The sequence below is a fragment of the Diadema setosum genome, chromosome 22, assembly GCF_964275005.1.
Source record: "Diadema setosum chromosome 22, eeDiaSeto1, whole genome shotgun sequence".
NCBI classification, from domain to species: Eukaryota; Metazoa; Echinodermata; class Echinoidea; order Diadematoida; family Diadematidae; genus Diadema; species Diadema setosum.
The window spans coordinates 14731349-14757157 of record NC_092706.1 but is presented as its reverse complement, the minus strand read 5'-3'; the positions used below and the strand labels follow the sequence as shown (position 1 = coordinate 14757157).

General features: G+C 37.3%; 1 protein-coding gene across 1 annotated transcript; it reads right to left on the bottom strand.

Annotated features, from left to right (window-relative positions):
* Positions 1–1561: 1561 nt before the first annotated feature.
* Positions 1562–25809, bottom strand: LOC140245317 (dnaJ homolog subfamily C member 10-like). The gene is made up of 21 exons (XM_072324900.1): positions 25762–25809; positions 24074–24325; positions 22233–22401; positions 21549–21599; positions 19746–19828; positions 17351–17476; positions 16423–16513; positions 15164–15241; positions 14152–14231; positions 13322–13447; positions 12475–12564; positions 11976–12098; positions 10747–10861; positions 10330–10466; positions 9244–9459; positions 8657–8812; positions 7239–7372; positions 4916–5117; positions 4349–4480; positions 3666–3749; positions 1562–1891 (listed from the first exon to the last, which is right to left on the bottom strand). Exons 2-21 carry the CDS (start codon positions 24254–24256, stop codon positions 1862–1864), a joined length of 2406 nt encoding a protein of 801 aa, XP_072181001.1. The 5' UTR covers positions 24257–24325; positions 25762–25809; the 3' UTR covers positions 1562–1861.

The window sequence follows — 25809 nt, the reverse complement described above, 5'->3', positions numbered from 1 at the left end:
TCTTCAAAATGCCCTCCAATATATGCATTCAGCTTCAGCTAATGATCACCATAATACTAATAACATGAATATAGAGGCCTTGGAAGAAGGCTAATCAACCACAAATCATCAGCTGAGAACCAGAAAGGCGTTATCAGTTTCTTGGGGTACTGCATTATTGGTATTTCATTGTAGAGCTTGATCTCTTCATCATGGTGTCAATTTTACGTCATTTTCATTCAAGATTTTGGATGTACATAAAATGTTAAAAATCAAAACCACATGGGTGCTATCTTAGCCAATATTTGGAACAATGCTTATAAATGTACCCACTTTTGATTAAATAGGCTTTTTATCCAATGAAATTTGATTATTTCATTTTTATTTAGCTCAAATCTTAGAATCTTAGAAAATGGAAAATATTGAATTCGGATTTAAGTAAGTTCCAGAGTCTGGTGGCAATAAAGCTCAAGGTTATTCACACCATGCCAATCACATCGTCCAGTGGAAACACATGCATAATGACAAACTGGGCAGTAAATATTTTCTACATCTCTAAGTCAAAATACAATAAAATTTCACTGAGTTGTATTAAATATTATTAACTGCCCTTTTATATATTAATGTACTGCTCTCATAACCTATGTAATGTGATGAATAAATTAAGCCTTACACAAGAAATTGTAATTTGAAAGTAGCCAGGTTTCATAAGCAATATGTGAGAATATCACTTAATACATACATATTGTTTTAAAAATGTGAACTCTCAGCCTGCATGCAATATAAACAAAAGCAGTTCCTCAATCAGTCCCACATGTTCACTTTCATGCTAGGTCACAAGGAATAACTATGGCAGTACATATTAGCAAACTGGGCCAGCGTATCACAACTTCTTAAATTCACACAAATTAATTCCTGGGCCCTGCTTTATGAAGAGTTAAAACTGATTATAAAGTTGATTTCTATCATAAGTGTATGGTAGCCTGTGTGTTAAGGAAAACAGGGCCCTGGGCCATGTTTTATCAAAAGATACATGTATAATCGATTTTAAATTTCCTTAACACACAGGCTGCCATAGACTTAAGATAGAAATCAACTTTATAATCAATTTTAACTCTTCATAAAACAGGGCCCTGGTGTCCCTTTGGCATTCATCGTCACACCTGGCAAAAGATGTTATTTAAAAGAAAGAAAGAAACAAACAAACACACACAAAAACCCACTGACAAATCTTTACAGTTGACAAAAGTACATGAAGTTTACATAAAACTTGCAAATCTTAGAACCTATAGAGAAGACACACCATGAGCAGACATGTATTAAAAATTAGCTGGTGTGTAGAAATCCCAGCGAATGAAAGACATAATTTTAATTTCTGCGCTACTACTGTGACCTAGAGTTACAAAGCATTTCTCAAGCTAAAATATCCTACCAAGTGGACTCCCATTATAACGAAGTCCTAGTGACCGGCAGTTTTCTTTCGTTATATCAAAATTTTGTTTTTACCAAACAAATAAACAAAAAAAAAAACAAACAAACAAACAAAAACAAAAACAGGGAGTGCATAATGTTGTGGCCTGAACTTTTACTTCGTTGTAACTGGAATTTCATTATAATCGTGTTCATTATAATGGGAGTGCACTGTACATGTTTAATAATGTAGTCATGAAATCATTTTGAATCAAGTTTTATTACTACTAATTGCATTCCTATCATTCAATTCATTGTGCATGTCCCTTCACACTATTGATTTAATGAACACTCATAGTCACTTTCCCTGGCCACGTCAATACATACGTACCAATATCTATACATACAATACAATCTTGTGCATTTCAAGCCCACTGGAAGAGGCAGAGGTTGCAAAAACTACTGGCAAGGGTCAAAGTTCATCCTTTTTGTGTCCAGCACTCTGTCAAATGAAAACAATGAGAAAAAACATGTGATGTTACCCAAACTGAGAAAAAACATGTGATGTTACCAAAACTGAGAAAAAACATGTGATGTTACCTAAACTGAGCTAACACTTGCATACATACTGTTAATGTCCTTGACGAAGATGCCCACTTCATTCCATAATGCTACCTCCCAACGTTTAGTAAATCTACAGTTACCTGTTTCTTTGGGAGCACCGGAATTAACCCTTACTGCACTTCATTCACCAATTGCCACACACACTGGAATGTTTTACATATCAAATGGCATAGGTGTCTGGAAACTATAATCACTATCAATAGAATAAAGATTACCTAATTCACCCCCCCCCCCCCCAAGCCCCACTGTGTCACCAAGGCCTCCTTGCTGGATGAAAGAACATTGCTACACCTGAGTGGGCTTACTAATCTACTACTTGGTCAAGTTTGGTTTGATCACTGATTGCTCAGGAAAAAGCTTTGCAGGTTATGGAAACTGCCTAGGTACATTAAAGGACAAGTTCACCTTCATAAACATAAGGATTGAGAGAATGCAGCAATATTAGTAGAACACATCAGTGAAAGTTTGGGGAAAATTGGACAATCGATGCAAAAGTTATGAATTTTTAAAATTTTTGTGTTGGAACCGCTGGATGAGGAGACTACTACAGCTTGTGAGTCATATGCGTACAACAGTATAAAGAAAATGTAAAGAAAACTCAACATATTTTCACTTTTGTTCAAATAATAAAAGAGCACTTGACTTGCCTCTTCTAAAAGCAGGGGGGAATAATATTACCCCTAACATAATTATGTCAGTAACGAGTCAAGGGAATGTGTACTTCTATCAAAAGATGAAATTTTGTGAAATTCTCTTTATATTTTCCTTATATTGTCATATGCATGTGACATCTAAGTTATTCATACACTGCAGTAGTCTTCTCATTCAGCGGTTACTGCACAAAAACTTCAAAAATTCATAACTTTTGGACGGAATGTCCGATTTTCCTCAAACTTTCAATGATGTGTTCTACCAATATTGCTACATTCTCTCAATCCTTATGTTTATGAAGGTGAACTTGTCCTTTAAGGGTTTATAATCCAGGGGTGTTAATTCCCTTTTATATAGTTGGATGGCTGTACATTTAGGATTATGATAGTAAAGAAAAGTTGCAAGGAATTAGGGGAAAAGGTCCTTTTGTGGCCCTCTTTGCAGGATTTTGACCAACATTCATTAGAATTACTTCACATGACGACACTTAGAATGAAAAAAATGATTTTGCTTTTGCTTAATTATAAATGAAAGAAGGAAAGAAACTGATACAAATTTGATTTATTACACATTATCAACTGCTAGATTACTTTGAGAAAATCAATGTCCTCATTTCTATCTGAGCCATGTTTTCACACAATCATTATCATCATTACCATTATTCTTATCATTATCATTACCATTATCATTATCATCATGACTGTGATCGTGATCGTTATCATTATCGCTTTCATTATCATTATCATTATCATTATACATTCAGCATTTTAGATGTGTCTACACAGAAAGTAACAATTTTAAGCAATTTCAATTCAGCATGACAAATGAAATCTACAAAAACTAACACAGCAGAAGTGGAAAAGCAGATTTTGACATAATGAATTTTTGGAAGACAAAAAAACAAACAGACAGAGACATATTAACTACTGTAAAAACATAGTAGTAGCAGCTTGGTACAGCAGGCATGTTTATGCCTTGGTATATAAACTGCTGGTACTTACATTTAGTCTCCTCTTGAATTTTTGTTGTAAATATGGAATGAGATGTTGAGGTTCTTTCTGATAGACATGTTCTCCAGACCAATGCTGTCAAATCAAGATTTGAGAGAAAGAAAAATAAAACCCACAAACACATTTACATTCAAGAACATGAAAACAAATAAGGTTGTGATATAAGAAACACACAAATTCCATGACATAACAAATCTTGTTTTAAACCATAAAATACTATTACAACTGATCTTGGGGACACAGGTGGTAGAAAGCTTTACATAAATCAAAATGGTTTTAGCAATAAAATCCCCTCCAACACACAAAGCAAATGTGGAAATGACTGATAAACAAGACATCATCTTTCACAAAGTTAAAAACAGAATTCAAGCAGATAGGTCAGTGTAAAGATATTCCACTTATTAGCCCTCATTAACTTCTAATTAATACATTAAACAACAATTATTGTAATATGTGTGAAATCAAACCATTAATAACAATGAACCATTTAATTTGATGATAGGAATAAATTTTGAAATAATCTATTGAAAAGCTCCTAAATGCATGTTGAATTCTTCTGTAGTCATGTGTTTATCATAAGTGGGAAATTTCATGGACTCGGGTAAGTCCAAAGAAGTTGTCATTTTCAATGAAAGGTGTGACAAGGGGCCAAACTCTTGACCATGCAGACTCACCTGTGAGTATCCCTTTGTATCTGTACCCCTGTATATCCTGAGGGTGGGGTAAGCTTGAATGCTGGCTTGCATACAGGTGGATTGGTATACCTGGCAGTCTATTTTTCCAACATTCACATACCCTTTCACTGCCTGTAACAAACAATACAGGTGAGAAAAGTCATATTTGATATTGGTATCCACTGTATCAATGTATGATTAAGCAATGGCTGCATGCACACTCAGACAGAAGGTACAGACAAGCTACACCACCACACACAAAGTGCTTGCAACTGGGCACACACAAGACATTAAAACCATTGCATTAAATCACTGTATCGCTGTATTGTTTCATAACTAAAGAGCGTCACCTCGGCACAGGATTCACAAATGTTGACCTTTGTGGAGGTAGGAAACAGGTAGGAATTTTTCACATGAAAATCATTGTGACGCATGTTTACAAGTGGTGTTTCTGTCATTATAATTGTAGCAAAAAGAAAGACCTCGCTTGGCAGTACACTGTAAGATATGCATGCTCATCACAAAAATTACTTTCGGTATGAAATTCTGTTTGAGGCTTCAAGGTACCTTGGCAATCTCCTCCAACTTGGGCATGAACTGCATGCACGGCCCACACCAGGGAGCGTAGAAGTCCACCACCCAGGGTTCCGTGCTCCTCAGGACCAGGTCCCGGAAATTGCCGTGGGTGATGGTCTCCACTGACGTTGGCAGGAAGTTGTAGACCCAGCCCATGATGGACATGGCATCCCTGTTCCAGCCGTTGTAATTCCTGTGTGAGAAAGTGAGACATGACTGAGTTCTCATTCATATCTGTGTGCTAGCTGCATCTATAATATCAATGAGCAAGTACTACTACTCTTCACTTTCACTATGTATTAAGTCTGTAACATCCTCACATTTTCTTTTCTGAAAGATGGTACGCAATAGACTTTGACCCCTGGGAAATTGAATCCTTAATGTGTCCATGGAGGTTTGCAGCAAGTGAGTGCTATGTGTATAAGGCGCTTACATGTGTACCTTCAAGTAACAGATTTATTTGAGGAGTTTTGATACATCACAGCTAATCTGTTGAGGTCGGTTTGATTTTGCTACAACACGCATTTCCCATACACACTTGCCTAAGTATACTCGGGACTCATTCTCAACGGGTTAACTGCCAAAATGTCAAACTAAAATGCTGGGGAGATCACTAGGCAAATGCCCTTAATGCGTACAAAATAATCCAGCAAAATCAGCAGGCATAGACACTAGCTATACGTCAATGGAGATAAAACACAAACAGTGCACACTGCTGTGTACCTGTAATCATGAATGCAGGACTAGCGCAGAGGCAAGTAAACATGAACACAGCATGTGGAGGGTTAAATCATACTTAAAGGACAAGTTCACCTTCATAGACATGTGGGTTTAGTGAATGCAGCAATACTAGTAGAACACATCAGTGGGAGTTTGAGGAAAATCGGGCAATCCATTCAAAAGTTATGAATTTTTGAAGTTTCTCCTCAATCACGACTGGATGAGAAGACTACTATAGCTTGTGATGTCATATGAGTACAATGGTATAAAGAAAGAATAAAGAAAATTCAACATATTTCCATTTTTCTCGCATAATGAAAGCACACTCAACTTGTCTCTTTCAGAAGGCAGGGGGAATAATACTACCCTTAATATACGTCAGTAACAAGTCGAAGAAATGTGCACTTTATTCAAAAAGTAAAGTTTTGTGAACTTCTCTTTTTATTTTCCTTATATCGTTGTACGCATGTGACATCATACACTGTAGTAGTCTTCTAATCCAGCAATGACTGTGCAGATACTTAAAAAATTCATAGCTTTTGAACGGATTGTCCGATTTTCCTCAAACTTTCACTGTTGTGTTCTACTAATATTGCTGCATTCTCTCAATCCTTATGTTTATGATGTTGAACTTGTCCTTTAATGTATTTCATCATGACTATTGGGTTTCAAAATGGCCAAATGCACAGGGTACAAAGTAATTATGGTATAAAAGTATCCTAATGGAGTACTCAGATGTTCCTGTCAACTCTTTTTACCAGTATGATCCAACCACATCAGCTGCATTTGATTCCCAAAAGCCACAGAAATAAAGACTAGCAAGATGTGGCTCCGTATTTTTCTCATCTGCGTACACCAGCACTAGTATTTTGTAGGTAGTATCTCATTCTGCTTTCAAGCCTTGTGTAATCAAGGTTTATGACACCATTCTCTGACATCAGCCTCCAACCCTAGTCTATAATACCAGTCTCCGACACAAATCTCTGATATCAGTCTGTGACACCAGTCTCTGATAGCAGTCTCTGACACCCAGTGTCTGACACAAATGTCCGACACTAATATCTGACACCACTCATGTGACACCAGTCTCTGACACCAGCTTCAAACACCAGTCTACAACACCAGTCTCTGATACCAATCTGATATCAGTCTCTGACACAAGTCTCTGACACCAGCCTCTAACACTAGTCTATAACACCAGTCTCTGACACCAGCCTCTTTACACTAGTCTACAATACCAGTCTTTGACATCAATCTCTGACACCACTCTATGACACTAGTCTCTGACACCAGTCTCTGATAGCAGTCTCTGACACTCAGTGTCTGACCCAAATGTCTGACACTAAAATCTGACACCACTCATATGACACCAGTCTCTGACAGTCTTTTACACCAGTCTCTGACTCTAATTTCTGATATCAGTCTTTTGCAGTAGTCTCTAACAAAAGTCTCTGACACAAATCAGTCCATGACATCAGTACATGACACCAGTCCTTAACACCGATCTATGACACAAGTCCCTAAAACCTTCTATAACACCAATCCATAACACTCATCTCCAACACCAGTCTCTGCCCCACTCTCAAACACTCACCTGAATCCATGTAATCCTGTCTGTCCCATGGGGTAGACCCTGATAGTTGGGTAACTCTGGATGTTCAGTTGTGTACAGAAACTGTCATGCTCCACACAGTCCACTGAACCAACGTTGGCTGTGCCGTTTAGTTTCTGATTGGCGAAATAAAAAAATAAAAAAAACAGGCATGATTCATACACTACAAAACTGGTGGTTTACCCCATTTTACTGTAAATGTGGACATTTCAGATTTATCAACCTTTTACACTCAAGTCAATTCCAGTGAATTTCTCTCGTTTTGTGGACGAGTTTATTCCATACATATTTTGAAAAATTACTCAAGATATCAAAGTATTCTTATGTTTGCTTCAAGTTCAGAAAAGTGCAAAATTTGTGGAAATTTCCATACTGTAAAATATTCCACACTGGCAGAACCTTCAGAAATAAATGTTTATGTTTATTTTGTTTTGGGGGCAGAGTTTAGGAAGAAACAGAAATAATTTTTACTGAATCCACCCATGCTCTTTAATCCAATTAACACTGAATATGCTATCATAAAAACAGAAAGTCTGGACGGATGGACCAACCTGAAAGTTAAAAAGAGACTTGCGATGATTTTAGACTCTTGCATTTAAATATCTATATATCAGTTATACTGGTTACTTACAGTTTCAGAATTTACATTGATTGGGATGGGGAATAAAAATCTTTCAAATTTCATTACAAATCACAATGAACAAGGTTGATGGCATACAATTGTAGCAGCTTCACCTAAGAATACATGACTGGGTGCTCAAGGAAGCAGAACAAGAGAAAAAAAGCATGCATAAATTCTACACGGGTGAAGTTGTTAAGCAAGTGGCATTGTAAAGGAATTAATGTATATTGCTGCATCACTGGAATATGTGAGCCTCCTATGTCATCATCCTTGTTCAGTGTATTATGTTTTAGGTTTTTCAGAGTATACATGTAGGTTGATCAGCTTAGGGACCACAATGAATTCCACAAATCTGTACATACCATTATCAATTTAAGTACTACTTGATGTGAAATTATATAAATCATCTGGAATGCCCCTTTAATATGAATATGATAGTGACACAACATTTGCTCCTACTACAGTTGCTGCAGTCTTATTTTCTTCAAGAACTTAGGGTTAGGGTTGTGATAGGGTTTTAGGTTTAGTTTGATGCGAGGATTAAAAATACAGTTCAAGGGTTATGCTTGAGGGTAGAATTTATGTCCAGCTTAGCGTGAAGATATTTCATGGTAGCAATTGTCGCAGAAGCAAATACCATGGAACCAAACATGATAGACCCCTTGACTGGTGGCAGCATCTCAATATTTGCCGAGACTGCAGTCATGACATACCAGTATACTGTGTATGCCTGTTATTGTGAGGCCAAATGTGTTTAATAAAGGAAGTTTTGTTTTACCTTGGCTACTTTCCTCCACTCTGGTAGGAGAGCCTGGCAAGGCCCACACCAAGGGGCGTAGAAGTCCACCAACCACACGTCACTCCGCCCTCGATTCTTCACAAGGTCATCAAAGAGAGAGGGTGAGAGTGCCACGACCTTGGGATTCAAAGTGTCCTAAAACAGCCAATTGAAAGCAGATTTCAACCAGTGAAAATCCTTTTGCTGGGTGCATAAAAAACATAATGCTTCTGCTGAGATCTGTCATTCATTCATATGTCATCACAGTAAGCACACATTCATCCAATCAAATGGTATTCCTGAATTCTACTCAAGTACATTATTGGCATCATATCATTCCTGCAACTCTCAAACAGTGTTACTTGGCTTTTAAAGACTGAAGCTGTGTTCTCACGACTTGTGCAACTTTAACCAGAGCTGCCCAACACATTTAGCTTCAGTGAAGACACATGAAAACACAATTACAACTGTGAAAGATTGAGAACTGGTCCAACGATTGCATCTGCATAAAATGTTCCATTAACCATATGTCAAGAACACACGTTGACACTTAAATGAAATATCAAAGCTTATTCAGGGGGACGTACCTCAATGAATTCCCTGAGAACGTGTGCATAGGAGAAGCCGACATTCATGTGTGGTTTGGAGCTGTTGTACATGATGGTGGTGGGGTAGGAGCGGATGTTCTGCTGGTTGCAGAGCGGCATGTGAGTGGTGCAGTCAACCGTGCCAAAGTTGATGTGAGGCATCTGATTGGCCACTTTCCGGATCTCTGGGAGGAGCTGTCGGCAGGGAGGGCAGTGCTGGGGTGGAGACAATAAGAATTCTGTCATTAGATTCATGGCAACAATGAAACCATGCTATGGGTCCATGTCAGGACTACAAGGCCATACAATAATATGACAGATGAAACTTTTAAATGAGATATATCAAGCACTACTTTGTCCTAATAAGATTACTATTCCTTTAAAGATTACTATGCTCTCATATGTATTATTATGCGCTACAAAGCATTACTATGCCCTTATAAGGTTTACTATGAAATGACCTACTATGCAATACTATGCCCTTCCTCAAGCTTACATGCAAAAGATTTGTCTCTTTGATAGGAAAATAAATGGAGGTCCAAGGTAGAAGATATACACTGTATACAGCCTGTACTTTAACTCGTTGAGGACGAATCCCGAGTATACTAGGGCAAGTGTATATGGGAAATGCGTGTTGTTAGCAAAATCAGTCCGTCCTCAATGGGTTAACTTGAAGTGGGACCTGAAGCAGGGCTGACAACCTCAAAAGTTCAAAAAACATGCTGATATATGATGTAAAAAATTTTAAAAGCAAAATAATATTTTGGTTTAAAAAAGATAAAATAAAATACATATGCTCAGTGAAATTTAATTGTTTGTTTTTTTTTTCATTTGAATTGCACAATTTCTGATTTTTGATTTAGATATAACATACTTCATATCATAGGAACGGACTAGTCGGCAGCTCCGCTGAAGAGCTAAGAATGAGGACATGATTTGCGAGACACAAGAAATATCAAATCTAAGTGTGAAATCCAATATTTACATTTGTATTTCAAAGACATGAGAGCATGGGAAGATCTCTAGTAGAGGACCAACAAGTTTACAAAACAAACCAAACGAAGTGAGAAGGAAGGGACAACTTACCGGTGAGAAGAAGTCCACAAACCAAGGCTCCTGGCTGCTGATGACTGGGTCTGGGAAATCCTTGGGACCCAGGACACGTAGTCTGGAGTTCAAGCCGTTCCTGGCAAAGGCTGCAATGTCCTGGGCAAATAGTCGTCCTGCAATTCAAGTAGTGTCACAACTTTTGAATACTCACTGTGCCATTTTCATTACCATACAGACATTAAAGTTTACAAGACTTAAGTTGTTCCGGGTCAATTTTGTAAATGTTCAACTTTGCATGCAGAAAGATACAAGAACAAATTGCTGCAACATCATTTATATCCACACTTAGATCTTCATTGCCTGCATTACTGTTACTTGCTGTGCATCATCACATAATCTGAAGTAATTTCTATTCCATACAGTTGTTGAACATGACTATAACCCATATCTTACCATGATGAAATTCATATCCTCCTCCCCTTCTGAACAGCGCCACCTTTGGCAGCTTGTTGCCAATGTACAAATTATCGCAGAGTGCCTGGTCATTGCTGCAGTTGAACTTGCCAACCTGGAAAAAAACAGCAGATCAAAATACAAAGACATGCAAAGCAGAGGAAAAATGACAGAGAAAAACACGACTCATGCTTTCCAATGAAAATGATAGCCTTTGGATAAGGCCTTCGCTACCCTGAATGTAGATTAAGCATGCTACTCACAATACCCTGTTTACAACAATGATCTCAGGGAAGATCGATGTGGCTCTCGTATCGCAGTTAGTCTCAATTCCCATGCACAGGGGGATATCAACACTCAGACTGCATTGGTTAAAAGCCAGTGAAATGGTTATAATTCTCTGAAAACAAATTCCTTGTTCCAAGATATGTCTCCACATTTTTTTTGGTGGTCCAAAAAGGAAATGAAGTGATCCTACAAAAAAGGAAGCATATCTATTTAAAATTTTTGCATTCACCAACAGATCAGCTTTTTTTCTTTTCTTTTCTTTTCTTTTCTTTTTTTTTTAATGTATGATGGAACATCAATATTTACTGACCCTGGGCCAATGAGCCACCACTGCTGCTGTTAGCACTGCATAATACAGTGCACTCCCGTTACAACGAACACGGTTAAAACGAAATTTCGTTATAACGAAGCAAAACTTCTGGTCCCAAAATTATCGCCATTAATGTCTATGGTAAAAAATTTGCTTATAACGAACACGGTTACAACGAATTTTTCGTTACAACGAAGTCTTTTCCGAGCCCCACGGACAAAGAAGAACAAAAGAAATGTGCTCCGTTATAACGAAATGCGGATCGCTTTCGAAAATTCGTAGCGGAACTAGCATGGGCGAACGCTTTACATCACGGTGTGTTCGCTCCGTGTGTCACGCACAGTTTCCGTCAATTTTAAACGAAATTTAAGAGGTGCAGTGTACCATTCCGTTTCACATATCTGCACAGTGTAAGCTGAGTATTCAACAAACAGAATATGACATATGCGTGGTTCCTTGTTTTTGCTATATATTGTATTTGTTCGGTTATAACGAAATTTCGTTACAACGAAAGAAAACTACCGGTCCCGAGCATTTCGTTATAACGGGAGTGCACTGTACTTGTTTCACCCAAAATGCTGTTAAAGTGAAATTTCATTCACATCAAGAATAGCAAGGGTCATCATCTCACCTTCATGTCGGTCAGTAAATGTGGAAGCTTCTTAAGTTCCAGGTCCTGATCTCCAAGACTATCCATGAAATATGTCACCACTGGCTGGCCTTGACCCCCACTGACCAGGTCATCTCGAGCTTTCTGTCTCAGTCCAAAAGACAAAATGGTTCAATTTTTAATTTGCATGTACTGATATCAAGCATGCAGACTGGCACTAACTGTAAGTAAGTAAAAACTGGTCTCTACACATTAAACAACAACTCACAGAAATACGAAACATATTCTGCATAGATCATTGAATATTAATAAAACAGAAGAGAAAAGATGGGATAGCCTCTCTATTTGCATAGGTAACTAGCAATCATTCAAGCCCTGGTTGAACTCGGAACCGAAACCTAGGTAGCACATTAGGATGATGCGGGAGTACTATTATGAGATTTGGATTACATTATAGCCTTTGATGAAATCAAAATATATTAGTCCTGTTTGTAATAATCACATTCATGTATAGACTCACCTGCAGTTCTGAACTTGTTAATGTAGACAAATCTGGCAGTTGCTTCATGATCTCATTTGCTATTTGCTTTGGCTGCTCAAACTCCAGCTCCTGCCAAAATAAGTCAACATTGGATATAAGTGGTAAGAAGAACCCATGAAAGTTGACAGACTGGATGTATATGTGCTGAAAAGATAAAGACCTCATCAGATGTTGGTGCACTGTTTAATCTCCAGTACATTGCCCCCAATGGAACGTATTTTAGTCCAAACAAATATCACATAAACACACCTATGGGTAAAGCACTGCTACGGTATCTCTCAGAATTTATGTTGAGTGGAAAACTGCTCCATGTGTTTGTTATCATTGCATGTTTATATCACACATACTTTCATGGCAGGAAGCATGAAACAAACCATACAAAAAAAAAAATGTTTTTGTAAAAAAACAGAATGATGGTCAATATATGTATGCATGATACATTCACCCACCTATGCAATTAGAATTATTTGCTACAACAAACTTTGAACTCCACCTGAGACTGAATAAATTACTTTGCAATTTTCCACTGTGAAACATATGAAAACTGATCAAACATTTACAATAGAAATTTTTCATTCTTTTCTCCATTCATTAATTCATTTGTTCATTCATTCCCTCAGTCAAGTCATTCAGTCATTCTTTAATTCGTGCAATAATTCGTTCATGTGGTCATTCATCCATCCATCCATCCATCCATCCACCAACTTATTCATTCATTTATTCATTCACTCACTCAAGTAAAGACACATTGATTTGTCTACTCATTATTCACTACATACTGAAGTCATCTTCTTTCAAGAGTAAAGTTAAGATTTGAGGGACAAACCTTTCCCCCTTTGGTGACTTCCTTCGCCTTTTGGTAGAACCTGATGGTGGAATCCTCTATCTTGAGTTTTTCACAGAGCTGTGACGAGGCCACACAGTTCACATAGCCAACACTGACAACCTTGTTCTGTAGAGGGAGGCAGGGTGGAAACAAATGAAGTTTTACCAACACGTGGCTTTGCAAATAGCAAAGAAGGATGCATGCCTTCATCTTATTAACCGCTTACATGCTAAAGCTTAAACATAAGTTCAAGTTGTAACATACATATGTTGTCACAAAATATAGATTGTAGTTGCTCCTAATCATTCTAGAACCATTTTGACACTACACCCACTGAATGGTAAACTTACATATCTAGCTTCCTTCTATGTGCAAAAGAAAATGCTATAGATTCCAAGTTCCAGATATTGGTACATCAACTACATTTCCTTTGTGTATACAATTGTATAACAAAGATTATGGTAATGTACCAGAGTTTTGTTTCCATTTACCCTTCATGGACATATATGCATTAATGTAACATGCTCCTTCCTTCATACCCTATATACTCTCTTCATATTAGAACACTCTAACTGAATCCTCAATAATCTATCAGTTAAGTATGGAACTCTAAAGATTCAGGTCAGTAATATTATAACTCCCTAGTCCCTAATACCACCATGTTTGTTTCGTATCACACACGACTTCTGCTGTCCATTATATACACTTATGTATAGTATCTATTCTGATCTTAGCACAAAACTGCCATCAAGTTAATGTCCGAGTAGGAATGGTCAGTGTCCGAGTAGGAATGGTCAGTCATAGCTAGTCTTCCTCCCCTCCCTACTTACCAAAATGGCCGCCAGCTTCAGTTGATCTTCCCTGTCTAGACAACCAACCTGAGCCACATCCTTTGTGTCACCAGCTGTTCCTGTAACACCAGTCAATTGTTGAAAGCAATGAGATGCATTGCATTGACAATCTCTCTATTTTTTTTTTACAGGTTCTTGTTTTGTTTTGCTTTTTTTTTTGGTTTCATGTCAAGGAGGAAAAAATACCATAAAAACATGTATTCAATGAGCAAGTTTTCACACTTCGCTGAGTATTAAGGGGAGTATCATTGTGTTTCAAACAGTATGGACATTTCAGGTTATTAAGAGAGCAATTCATACAGAAACTATAGCCATAGTGTACTGAATATAGAGCACATCTGAGCATAGTTCTAGATATATAGTACCTGGTATTAAAATGAAGTCTTTACATCAACTTTGTACCACATACTTCCATGTAATGTGAAAATGAGAGACAATTCTTATTTTCACACAAAGCTCTTTTTCACACAAAGCCACTTTGAGATTTCTCATTATGAAATTGCAGTTTTGGCTATTCTATACCTATAGCTGTTGAAGTAGAAACCTTGTCACATTTATCAAAAATAAAATGCATCATTGTACTACTCATAACGTCGACAGTCTTTCTGCACCATATGGTTTGTTTGTGTAATGAAGACTGCATTGGAGGCAGGATTACAGGGAGTCTACATGTGCATAAATTCATTTGGTACATCGTACAGATGGTGGAAACTTGGGATCAAAATAAACACATTTCAGCACTACATTTCTATCAACCTAGCATCGTTTTTTTCTACCCTTTTCGCTTCTTCTTCTTTTTTTTTTTCTTTTTTTTTTTTTTGGAGGCGGGGAGGGGGGGGGGTTCCTCCAACCCATAAAACTAGCCAAAAGAGGTTAAAATCTAAAAAAGGGAAAATCTATAGAACATTATTGAGTATGATCTCAAGAAATATGTGAGAAGATTAAAAGAAATGAGGTTGCCTATTTGCAATACAAAAAGTTTTCTGCTTACCCTCTGGTGGAGCACAGTATGAAATCACCCACGGCTGGTTTTTGGCATCATCTGCTAAAAGCGTTGTCTTGAAATTTCCTGTGATGACAGAGAAAAAGTAAAATTCATGTGAGCATTTTTTTTTTTCCCCTTTTAAATTTTGTCATTGTGGTAGCAGTAGCAGCATATCAAATATGATTGCTAATCCACACAAACATTTCTTGGAATATTTAAAGTGACTTATATGACAAAGAAAACATGACTTTCTTTTTTTGGACAAGACGTTTTCACTATGATACATTACATGCCACAAGGAGAAAGCAGCAAGAGAAAATTACCACTCTTTCAGAATACTCATCTTATGGCATGATTGTCATCCAGTATGTGATATTATTTTGATATACTGTGCAGCACAACTCACATCTACCATTAGAAAAGAAATGCTCAGCAGAGACTTGTGACACAACCAAAAAAAATATCTAACACAAGGTAGGCACTTTTCAGTGCACTTGCATATGTGACCGTGCATCACAAAACGAACAAAAAGTCGCACGCACTAATTTTGTGTGAGAGCTGAAAATAGGTGAAATAGGTCAACCTAGCCAATCTTGACTTTTTCATATTTTCTGAAAGAACAAGTCTTCTTCTACATCATACTAAAGTTTGGGATCATTAAATGAAAAGGAAATTGGGTTATTAGCAATTTTTCTGGAACACTTTTTAGTGGAATAGTGTGATTAGGTGTTTCTCAAAGAGTAATCTTTTCATTTTTTAAAAACCCTGTTCCTGCTCATCACTTTAAACTCCAATAACTTTAGGAAGGATAAAGTTACTGCTTTGAAAGTTGACACTGATCATCAACAGAATGTGTTGATATAGCATGCACATTTTCAGCTTAATCTGTTAATCCCTTCATTGTTGTTGCTCTGGTGGTTATCATCCTGTTATTTGTTCCATTTATCGCCCAGCTAGCGCGGCTTGGTAAAGATTAAACGCTTGAATAGACCCTGTTCTTCAGAGCCTCTTTTCTCAGTTCACACTTATCCAGGATGTGTACTTTCTTTCCAATATTTAGATAGGTTAGGAGAGTCCATTTGAATTGAGTTATCATTTTAAAGCTTACAGTCTGCTCTTTCAGAATCTGACCTTAACTAAAAATTAATGTCTGGCGACTTTTTGTTCGTTTTGTGGTGCAGGGTCACATATACACCAGCCACAATTTAACTGCTCATCTAGGAGGCGTCTCCCTCCTTCCCCAGCCCAGTTTACCCTGTACTTACTTGCCCACAGCGGATGGATTGTCGCCTGTACAAGGTTGAGGGCGTGTTTCACCAGCTCATCGAGGGTTCTATCTCCCTTGTACTCCTCATGCTAGACAAGACAACATGCATCCAGGGAAATCAAGAAGAAGATTGTTAAACTATGGACAGTAGTGCACTTAGAAAAGTTTGACTCGGTATATGACATGAATTCTCAATATATACATGTATGTCATAAAATAATGGGGCAGAGCACATAATAAAGAGTCAAGATGGTGGTAATTACAGTAAGCAAGAATATTGTATAATATTTCTAGCCTGCAAAACATTCTGAAGTGAAATTCAGGTGGCAATGCCAGCGTAAATCACCTTCACAGGTCACTGTACCTGTGTCAACAATATATCACAGATGGATACTACAATACCATTGGCACTTTGCAAAAATTGTCTTACAGGTTTGTTAGGTCAGTTTTTTGTTTCTTTATCACAATACAGAACAAGCTGACTATTGCGTTTGTTGTCCATAGACATCATTTCCATTTTATACTCAATTAGATGTCTTCTATATTATGCTAGATGACAGGAAGGAAAAAGAAGGAGACAGCAAGAGATAATTTACCGTGCTTGTCATCTTTGCACGTCAAATTGTTGCATTACAGGCAACTCTCATTACAACAAAGTCCCATCAAAAAAATCAAAATATCAAAATTTCTTTATAGCCAAACAAATTAAGTATAAAAAGATCATAGATGATTTGGGGAAATTGAATTTTTCTTTCATTATTCATATATTTCATTATAACTATGTTCATTATAATGGGAGCACACTTTACATTCAGCAACAAGCAAAGAATGCTGGTCCATGACACTTCACATGTTCCAGCCATTACTTTGATTCAGACACTTTTACAACCAAACAGCATTACACAGACCAGAGTGTACTTACTCACCTTTGGATACACGAACAGTGTGGGGAAGTACTTGACCTTCTGGGCAGTACACAATGGCCGGTCATCCCAGCAGTTGACTGCTCCAACTCGGACAACACCTTCTACTTCCTTGGCAAACTCTCTCCACTAGTGGACAAATAAACATACATGTATCATTGCGGCAGAATGAAAGTCACGCTAATCAACAGCATAGATCACTATCTAAATATCTACAGCAATTCCAGATCATATACATGAGCTTCACTTTTGATCATGCCGTATGAGGCAGTAACTCTCACCACTTCACTATAATGAAACAACTCTATTTAATAGCCCAATGTGGCTTTCAACTTTTCTCTGCATCAACATTCCAACAATGAATACAGATTAAATAAACTGTATGTCTCCAGTGCACAAACAAAAGAAAATTTGGACAGAATGTGCTTTAGATCCCTATCCAATGATGTGTACGTTTTCTTTTAGCAACTGTATAAAGAACAGATATATTATCTCTCTTAGATTTAAACAGTATTAATGACCTGATTATGTAACTCATAGTCTTTTAATCAATGCATCAATCTTTTTTTGTATGTGTGTGATATTACACATTTCATATTACCATAGGCACACACAATCTGGGACTCCATTGTGTCTGATATCCAAATAATGTTTGCGCAAAACATAGCCTGTCAACATAAATGCATTATGATCATATTGACAAAAAAATCGAAGGAGATTATTCACAACATTTGCACAAATACCAAATGGTGAGAGTGTTTGCTCATAGGGCAAAGTTCAAAAGAAAGATCTCAAAAGCAAGACTTAATATACCAGTGCTCAAATGGACTCTGCTTATAATTCACAAAATGTACTGATATTGCTGGCATTCTTCACACAATGTACAATGATCAAACCTCTTCCCTGCTAATGAACACAGTACTGTATACTGCATACGCAGCAGCAGTAGTAGTAGTGTACGTTGTAGTAGCAGCAGCACTAGTAGTAGTAGTAGTAGTAGTAGAAGTAGTAGTAGTAGTAGTAGTGGTGGTGGTGGTGGTGGTAGTAGTAGTAGTAGTAGTAGTAGTAGTAGTAGTAGTAGTAGTAGTAGTAGTAGTAGTAGTAGTAGTAGTAGTAGTAGTAGTAGTAGTAGTAGTAGTAGTAGTAGTAGTAGTAGTGGTAGTAGTAGTAGAACATAGTCGCAGTTGTAATGGCAGGAGTAGGATAATGTAGTACCCGAAGAAGTACAATGTAGTAGCCGTAGTATTAGTATCAGTAGTAGCTGCCGTAGTCGTAGTAGTAATAGTAGTAGTAATAGCAGGAGCAGCTTCAGAAGTATGATTCAGCATTATTATTATTATCATTATTGTTATTATTATTATTATTATCATTATTACTATTATTATTATCATTATTATTATCATCATTATTACTATTATCATTATTATTATTATCATTATTATTATTATTATTACTATTATTATCACCTTCATCATTAATACTAGTAGTAGTAGTAGTAGTAGTAGTAGTAGTAGTAGTAGTAAATTATTCAAGTGCATGTCCATATATGCATGTAGTCCAGACACAGTCTGGAGGTGTATGTTCACTTTTTTTTGTTTGTCATCTGCCTCTGATGAAGATCTTGCTACTATCAAAAGCTCAGAACCCTTTAGACTCAATGAAATTATTAAGAGTTACTGTTATGATATTTCGCCAGTACCTTATTTCTCAATAACAGAGTATATAATTTCTGATCAACCAATTACTGACTTGTGTCTCATATGTCAGTACTTATCTACACTGTATTGTAATTCAACACTATTGATAATGGAGCTGGGAAAATCTGTGTGTGAGAATTGAACAGCTGCAGAGTTCAGGTTTAATCAAACAATCTAGGAGGAATGTCAATAAAACACTTCTCAGGCAGATAGGGAGTTAGTAGTAGACGTGTTTTCTGTGTTTACCATTAAAACAAATGCAACCAGTGCATCAAGATAATCAAACGTTCTGTGAAATTTACTTCATTGTGAAGCATCCACATTATCACAATAAAGAACATACATATCTGGGAAGTGAATAAATGTGAAAAGTGAGATTATTACCAGTGTGATAAAGGATAATCTAAATACAGCAGATAACGTGGAAGATAAACAGCAAGATATGCTTTCTGGTCTTCTTGGCTGGAAAAATAATGTGACAATCAAGTCAGAGTTTATGTGCAAAATAACTCATATCACATAATCAGATATATGACAAGTAAATAAATCGACAAATAGACAATCATACCCTGTACATATATGAAAATAAACAAATAAATCTATACAAATAAATATAATCAGCCATCAGTCAGTCAGTCAATCAGTCATTATCCAAGGTGTTATTGTTTGAATGTAAGACACAGAAAATAAACAAAACTTACTGTTGGAGCTAAGTCATGACAGTGGTGGCACCTTGGAGAGTAAAAGTTGACAATCCAGATATCTTCTCCAAATACTGATTGTTCTGGGGATCACAAGAGAGAATAATTATTATTTCTTTTTTAAATGAACAACAAAAAGAGACCAATGCAACTAGAAATCACAAATGTGAGGAACACAGAGCTCCACGGGTGAATATGAAATACCTGTAGATAAAAGCTAACAAGTACGTCACGACTATATTGCAACAAGAACTCATGTAATCTCACTGTGTGTTAATGTATCTATCCTGAGAATCTACTCTTACAGAGAGGTTCGGCGCATAACAATGGCACATAACATTAACAAAGTTCTATCAGAAGCAAACATGTACATCGTACACTAGGTTGCATTGTAGTAGTCTAATACATTGCAAATGAACACAAAATACAAGCCGCAAAATATAAGTGTAACAATATACCATTAAAAAATAGAGCAGGAGTCAACTAAAGTGTGTTGATCACTGGAAATACACATGTGCGACTTATGATTCTTCACATGTATGAACATTGAAAGTATACTCTCATAATTACATTTATATTATTGGAAGGACCTGATATATGCAGTAATTAGAAAGATAATATCAAATGAGATAACACTGAGATGCCACGGTGTGTTTCCACAAGATTATGATTGGCGCTATATGAGCAGATACAACCTTTGTGCAATATAATCACATTTAGGTACAGCGCAAGAAACAGTTCAGGTTTTGAAACTATGCGCTCTTACAAAACTATTCTTTACAGATTACAGATGAGAGTTTTGTATAGATCACTCGAAACAAAGGAATACACAATAAGCTCGCTGAGTAGAACTGTCAGTGTGTTTCAATTCTATTACTTGTAAAGGACATTTCATGACACCACAAAGCAGGCTTTGAAAGCAGTCACTAGCACAAGTTCCTAAAAATAGAAATGAACAAATAATGTGTAACTCTACACCAGCCATGTACATGTATCCATCAACACTTCAAATGCTGTGACAGTGATGGAATTTATGTACACCTAGGTTTTTGAGCAATGAGATAACTGCCACGTTGCCCTTTCTCCCTGTACACACGATCACTCACATCCCAAGCTGGCCTATACATTGCTTGAATTCTTATCAGTGACAATAAATGTGATATAAACAGACACTGCCCTCCTCTGCTTTCAAGAATGTTTTCTTTCTTTCCCATTTTTTTTTTTCCTATCTCACTTTCTCCATTCAATCTGATCACTTTGTCATATTTATCTTTCAATAGCTTATAATCATGGCATTGGAGTATCATATTCCTCTTTAGGGGATAACTCCTTCCATGGGCAGACTGCTCACATGGGAGAGAGGGGTCTTTTGGTTTGGTTTGGTTTATTTTTTCAAATCTTTGAAAACAAAATGTACGGGCTTTGAGTAAATAAGGAAAGAGTACAAACTACTACTTTTGCACTGACACGTTCTGTTGTTCACTACTATAGAAGGCCCAGCTCATCAAAACATTTCATCATACCTTGCCAAAACACTGACAAAATGTAACTTCAGTTTTTCGAAATGAGGACTACTTCATTGTGACATAAAAACACAGAAACCACCTCAGATGTTCCATAAAAACACTTGTCAATTATGCAATATCATAGCATACTTTCACTCAAAGATACTATGACAACAAAGGGGCAGCAGTGAACACATCAGCTACGTGTAGTGGTTACTTGACATCATTGTCATTGAAAGTCTGACTGTGGAATGAAACAATTACAATGCTCATATGAACTTCCATTTTGTTACTTTACCAAAGTCAGTCTTGCTGAGTGTAACAATTTCTGGGTCTTCATCATAAAGTCCTGTAGAGAGAGGAGACACAAACAGGTCATCTTTATTGACATGACTTTCCCAGATACATTCCCAGATGCATAAATACTTTACAGTGATTAAGACATTCCCCCCTTTTTTTACTTTAAATCTGACTGAACTTCAAGGTATTGCACCTATCAGCTACGTACGCTAGGTATAACATGTAACTATTTAACTCACCATGTGTTTAAACTATTCAGCTTTGTTACCATTCAGTTTCTTATTAATATCATTTAAGGAATGGCAATTCATTAACCAACTCACACTTATTCACAGTGGTTTCAATGACTGCCTTACACTTACAGTGTATGTCTCTTTTACTGTGAAAAAAAAAATAAAAATGGAATTTTGTGACCAGCAAAACCCTGTAGATCAGTTAAAGTTGTCATTTGACTGACATGTGTGTGATGTACCTGTGGGGCTTGAATCTACTCATTCTTCCTGTTCTGTTTCTTTTTTTTTTTTAATTCAGTCACTCTGTGGGCTTTTATCCGCCAATTTCCAAAACTTTCTTCTTCAGACAAAGTTGTAATTTTGAACTGTCATCATATCTATTCTGCTTACGAATGTCCACATAATCCTACTTCTGAAGGACACTTTAACACAGAGACTGCACAACTTGCCAAATTCTGTCTTGTAAAACTGCCAGCTCTCGTAGCGGTGCCACTGCTGCTTCTGCTCCTTGAGGCCCTCCTCCCCAAATCTGTCATACTTCTTCCTCAACTCATCGTCCTTGAGGACCTCGTACGCCTGGTTGATGCGGAGAAACTTCTCATGTGCCTGAGGGTCATCCTGTATCATGACATACCAGTAACTATAGCAGCCATCTTGCTCTCATCTCTCCTTTTCTTGCATTCAAGGTTCAAAACATTTCCTTGTTGACTGAACCTTCTTATACAAATTTGGATTTCTACTTCCCTTCAAGCCTGGCACTGCAGGATAAATTCACTGCATGGCGTCATTAAACACTTGAAAGATTTTTAGATAGAATGATACGAGATTCACTTGAATATCTTCATGTGTTTGTACTGCGTGTTTGTACTGTACATTTCATAAGACCTCAGTATCATGTTGCCTGCGTCTTGGGTGATTAACCCTAACCAGGCTGGGCTTTTTGGGGTGTTCTGTGGCCGAGGGGGGTTTGATTCAACCCCCCCCCCCCCCCCCCCCCGAGATCTTGGCCTTCGATTGCGCAATCGCCATGAAAATTGGCACAAGCATTACCTGTGGCGTAATCTACCACATTATTCAAAAAGAAATGGAAATTTTCGTTATATTAGTTAATTATGCCCTAATAAAGAAAGTAAAGCTCAGGTAGAATCCTAATTCTTGGTGATAACATTCTTTGTAGCATTCCTAACAATGTAGTTGAAAAAAAAAATCTGGTATCAAACTTAATTTCTTATGTATTTTATTGTTTTATGAATTTCTTATGAATTTTTGTTTTTTCTTTTTTTTTCCGCAAAATTTATGGCAGAACCTTTTTCAAGCATAATTATGCTAAAAATAATTGATTTCAGCCTATGAAAGTGAAAATAATCATATCTTTATGAATAATGTGAGAAAACTCCATTTGCATAGACTTTATACACAAAGTCACGTTTTTGAGCCATTTTCAGTCTGACAGGCATGTACAAAAGGTCATGTAGCGTCATAACGGTATACACAATTTTCACGAAAATGGTATCAAAAGATGTGCGAGACTTGAAAGTAAAAAGTCAGCAAACGGCATGGTCAAAAAATTTTGTGCGGCGGAATAGTCGTGAAAACTGTCGAGGGGGGGTTGATTCAACCCCGCCTTTTTAGGGTTAAAATGACAAGGTAAAATTATTGACAGGTTACTGTGACATTGCAACATTACAAAAATTATACCCTGTTCTACACCTACTATGTGAAATGTTGTACATAAGCTGCAGTAGGTCCATTTTTGTACAAGGTTATCTGATGATTTGCATACTAATGGTCACTACTCATGAAGCCTTTGTGAAGATTGATAAATAAATTATGAAAAATTCTATTAATGCTTTCTTACATGTGTATTTGCATTGGCCAGCATGGCCAAACATATAAATGTAAGCTTGCTTCAAAATCATGGAAATTATGAACTTTTGATGTTGACGCCCATCTGTGGGGTCTGTATTTTCTGATCAATGTCATTAATTCTTAACCCGTTGAGGTCAAAACGATTTGGCTAACATTTCCTTCAAAGGACACCTGCTTGAGTATACTCGAGACTAGTCATACATAAACAAATATCTCTTTGAATACAAAATTGTCAGTTGTTGGCCATAATGTGTAGTTTTCTGATCTTGCCTGATGTTATCTTTTTAACAACAGATAGCAGAGATAAAATCATGTTCTACAATTTATTGTATTTTCAGAGAGCTACAAGAGACTTTCTACAAAGCAAGTCTTGAGATTTAGTATTGGAGGAAGGACTTCAAAATATTACATTAAAATCTACCTGATTCTTGTCTGGATGTTTAGTCAACGCAAGCTTTTTGAATGCACGTCTTATGTCCTTTGCATCAGCATCCCTATCAATCCCTAGCAACTCGTAGAAATCCTCCGAGTTGGCCAAGCAGAAAAGTGTTGCTAGAGCGAAAGAAGCCGCAAAGAGTTTGACGATTTTGTTGTGGTGCCACATCCTGGAATTCTGACTCTGGGTGGCTGAGAAGAAGATGACCGGTGCTGATCTCTCAAACTTCCATTGTCCCTGAAACAGTGACAAAATGTGTAACGTTACGCAGACAGTAACAATGACCCCAATAATGCAACAACACAAATGAATCTGGAAATTGAAAAATGTAGGGCCTATGTGCATCTCATTTAGTCATTCCGACCACTCTCTGTGTCATCCAGGGAATCCACAGCTAGGCAAAATCCATGATATAGTTATACTAGACATCTAGACTACCCACGTTCAATACCATTACTTGTAATATTTGACAAGTGATCAAGTTTGGTTTTGCATTGATGATTGGTTGTTCTTTTTTTATACTTTAGGCTAGTTTATTATACTGTAAATCTAATTAACGTTAGGCACTTAGGGTACAATTAGAACAATCACTCCTAAAAAGTACACAGATGGGCTTAAAGTATCCCTCCTTCTTTTCTTAGTCTAAAGACTACAAGTTCTAACAAGGATCATTAAATGTTTACTCAGGATCTCATCTAGACATTGCTGTACAGTATTGACATCATCGTTTAGTTCCGTTTACTCATGATCTAGACTAGACGTAGACATTCAGACTCTTCAGCCTCAGAGCAGAACCAGAGAGGCACACTCAAAACCATGTGAGCATTTCAGAGTAAATCTATGACTGCTTGTATGATTTAATCATGAACATCATCATGTAGGTTCTAGCATCTAGATCTATTCCACATCATCACTATTCACATGTAGGCCTGAATTAGATTGCCTTTAATATAGGCTTTATTAACCCTGAGGCGCTCCTTGTACACAGACACAGTTAGTTGTGTGGGAGCAGGGAGGTGGAAAGAGACTCTCTTTCCTACCTCCCTGGGGGGCATTTCATGAAGGAACTTGTCGGATAAAATGTCCGACAAGTCAATTATATCCAACAAGTTCAGAGAAATCAGACTAAAGAATTTCTCAAAACTTGTCGGATATAATTGACTTGTCAGATATTTTATCCGACAAGTTCCTTCATGAAATGCCCCCCTGCCCTGGTGGGAGCCAACCGCCAACGGCAACGCGTAGGCAGTAGCGTTGGGGCTGGTCGCAGTTAGATTGCCTTCAAAGTTCGCATGAAAACCCCTCGGCCCTCGTCACTCCTAACACTGCCACATAGTCCTAGCTGAACGAAGTGACACTTCAATTTTTCTAAAAAGTTCTACGGAAACGATACAGCGGTACACTACCGTACCTGTCACCGGCACCCTGCCCTGCCCGCCCGCCGGTCGGCGTACGTAGGCCTACTCGATTGAGAATGCCGCTGTGCTTGTGGAGGCGCCTGTCCGCCTGTAGGCTGTGAGTGTGATAACATTGATTGCAATTTGTTGCCGATTAATTTTCGCACATAGTTCTAACTAGCTCCTCATTCTATACCATTATTTCCATTCAACTACCACTTCGGCACCACCATTTCCCCCCACATCAAATGATCTTCAAATACTCATTGGACTTACCCAGTAGTGTGATATTTCAGCTGATGCGCTTCTCCATAAATGCTGAAG

Excerpts from the sequence above, each read along its gene's own strand:
- LOC140245317 (XM_072324900.1), bottom strand. The coding sequence starts at position 24,256 with ATGTGGCACCACAACAAAATCGTCAAACTCTTTGCGGCTTCTTTCGCT. Across the intron at positions 8,813-9,243 it reads TTCTCAGGGAATTCATTGAG|GACACTTTGAATCCCAAGGT; the intron begins GTACGTCCCCCT and ends TGGCTGTTTTAG. Across the intron at positions 5,118-7,238 it reads ACAGGATTACATGGATTCAG|GAATTACAACGGCTGGAACA; the intron begins GTGAGTGTTTGA and ends TTTCTCACACAG.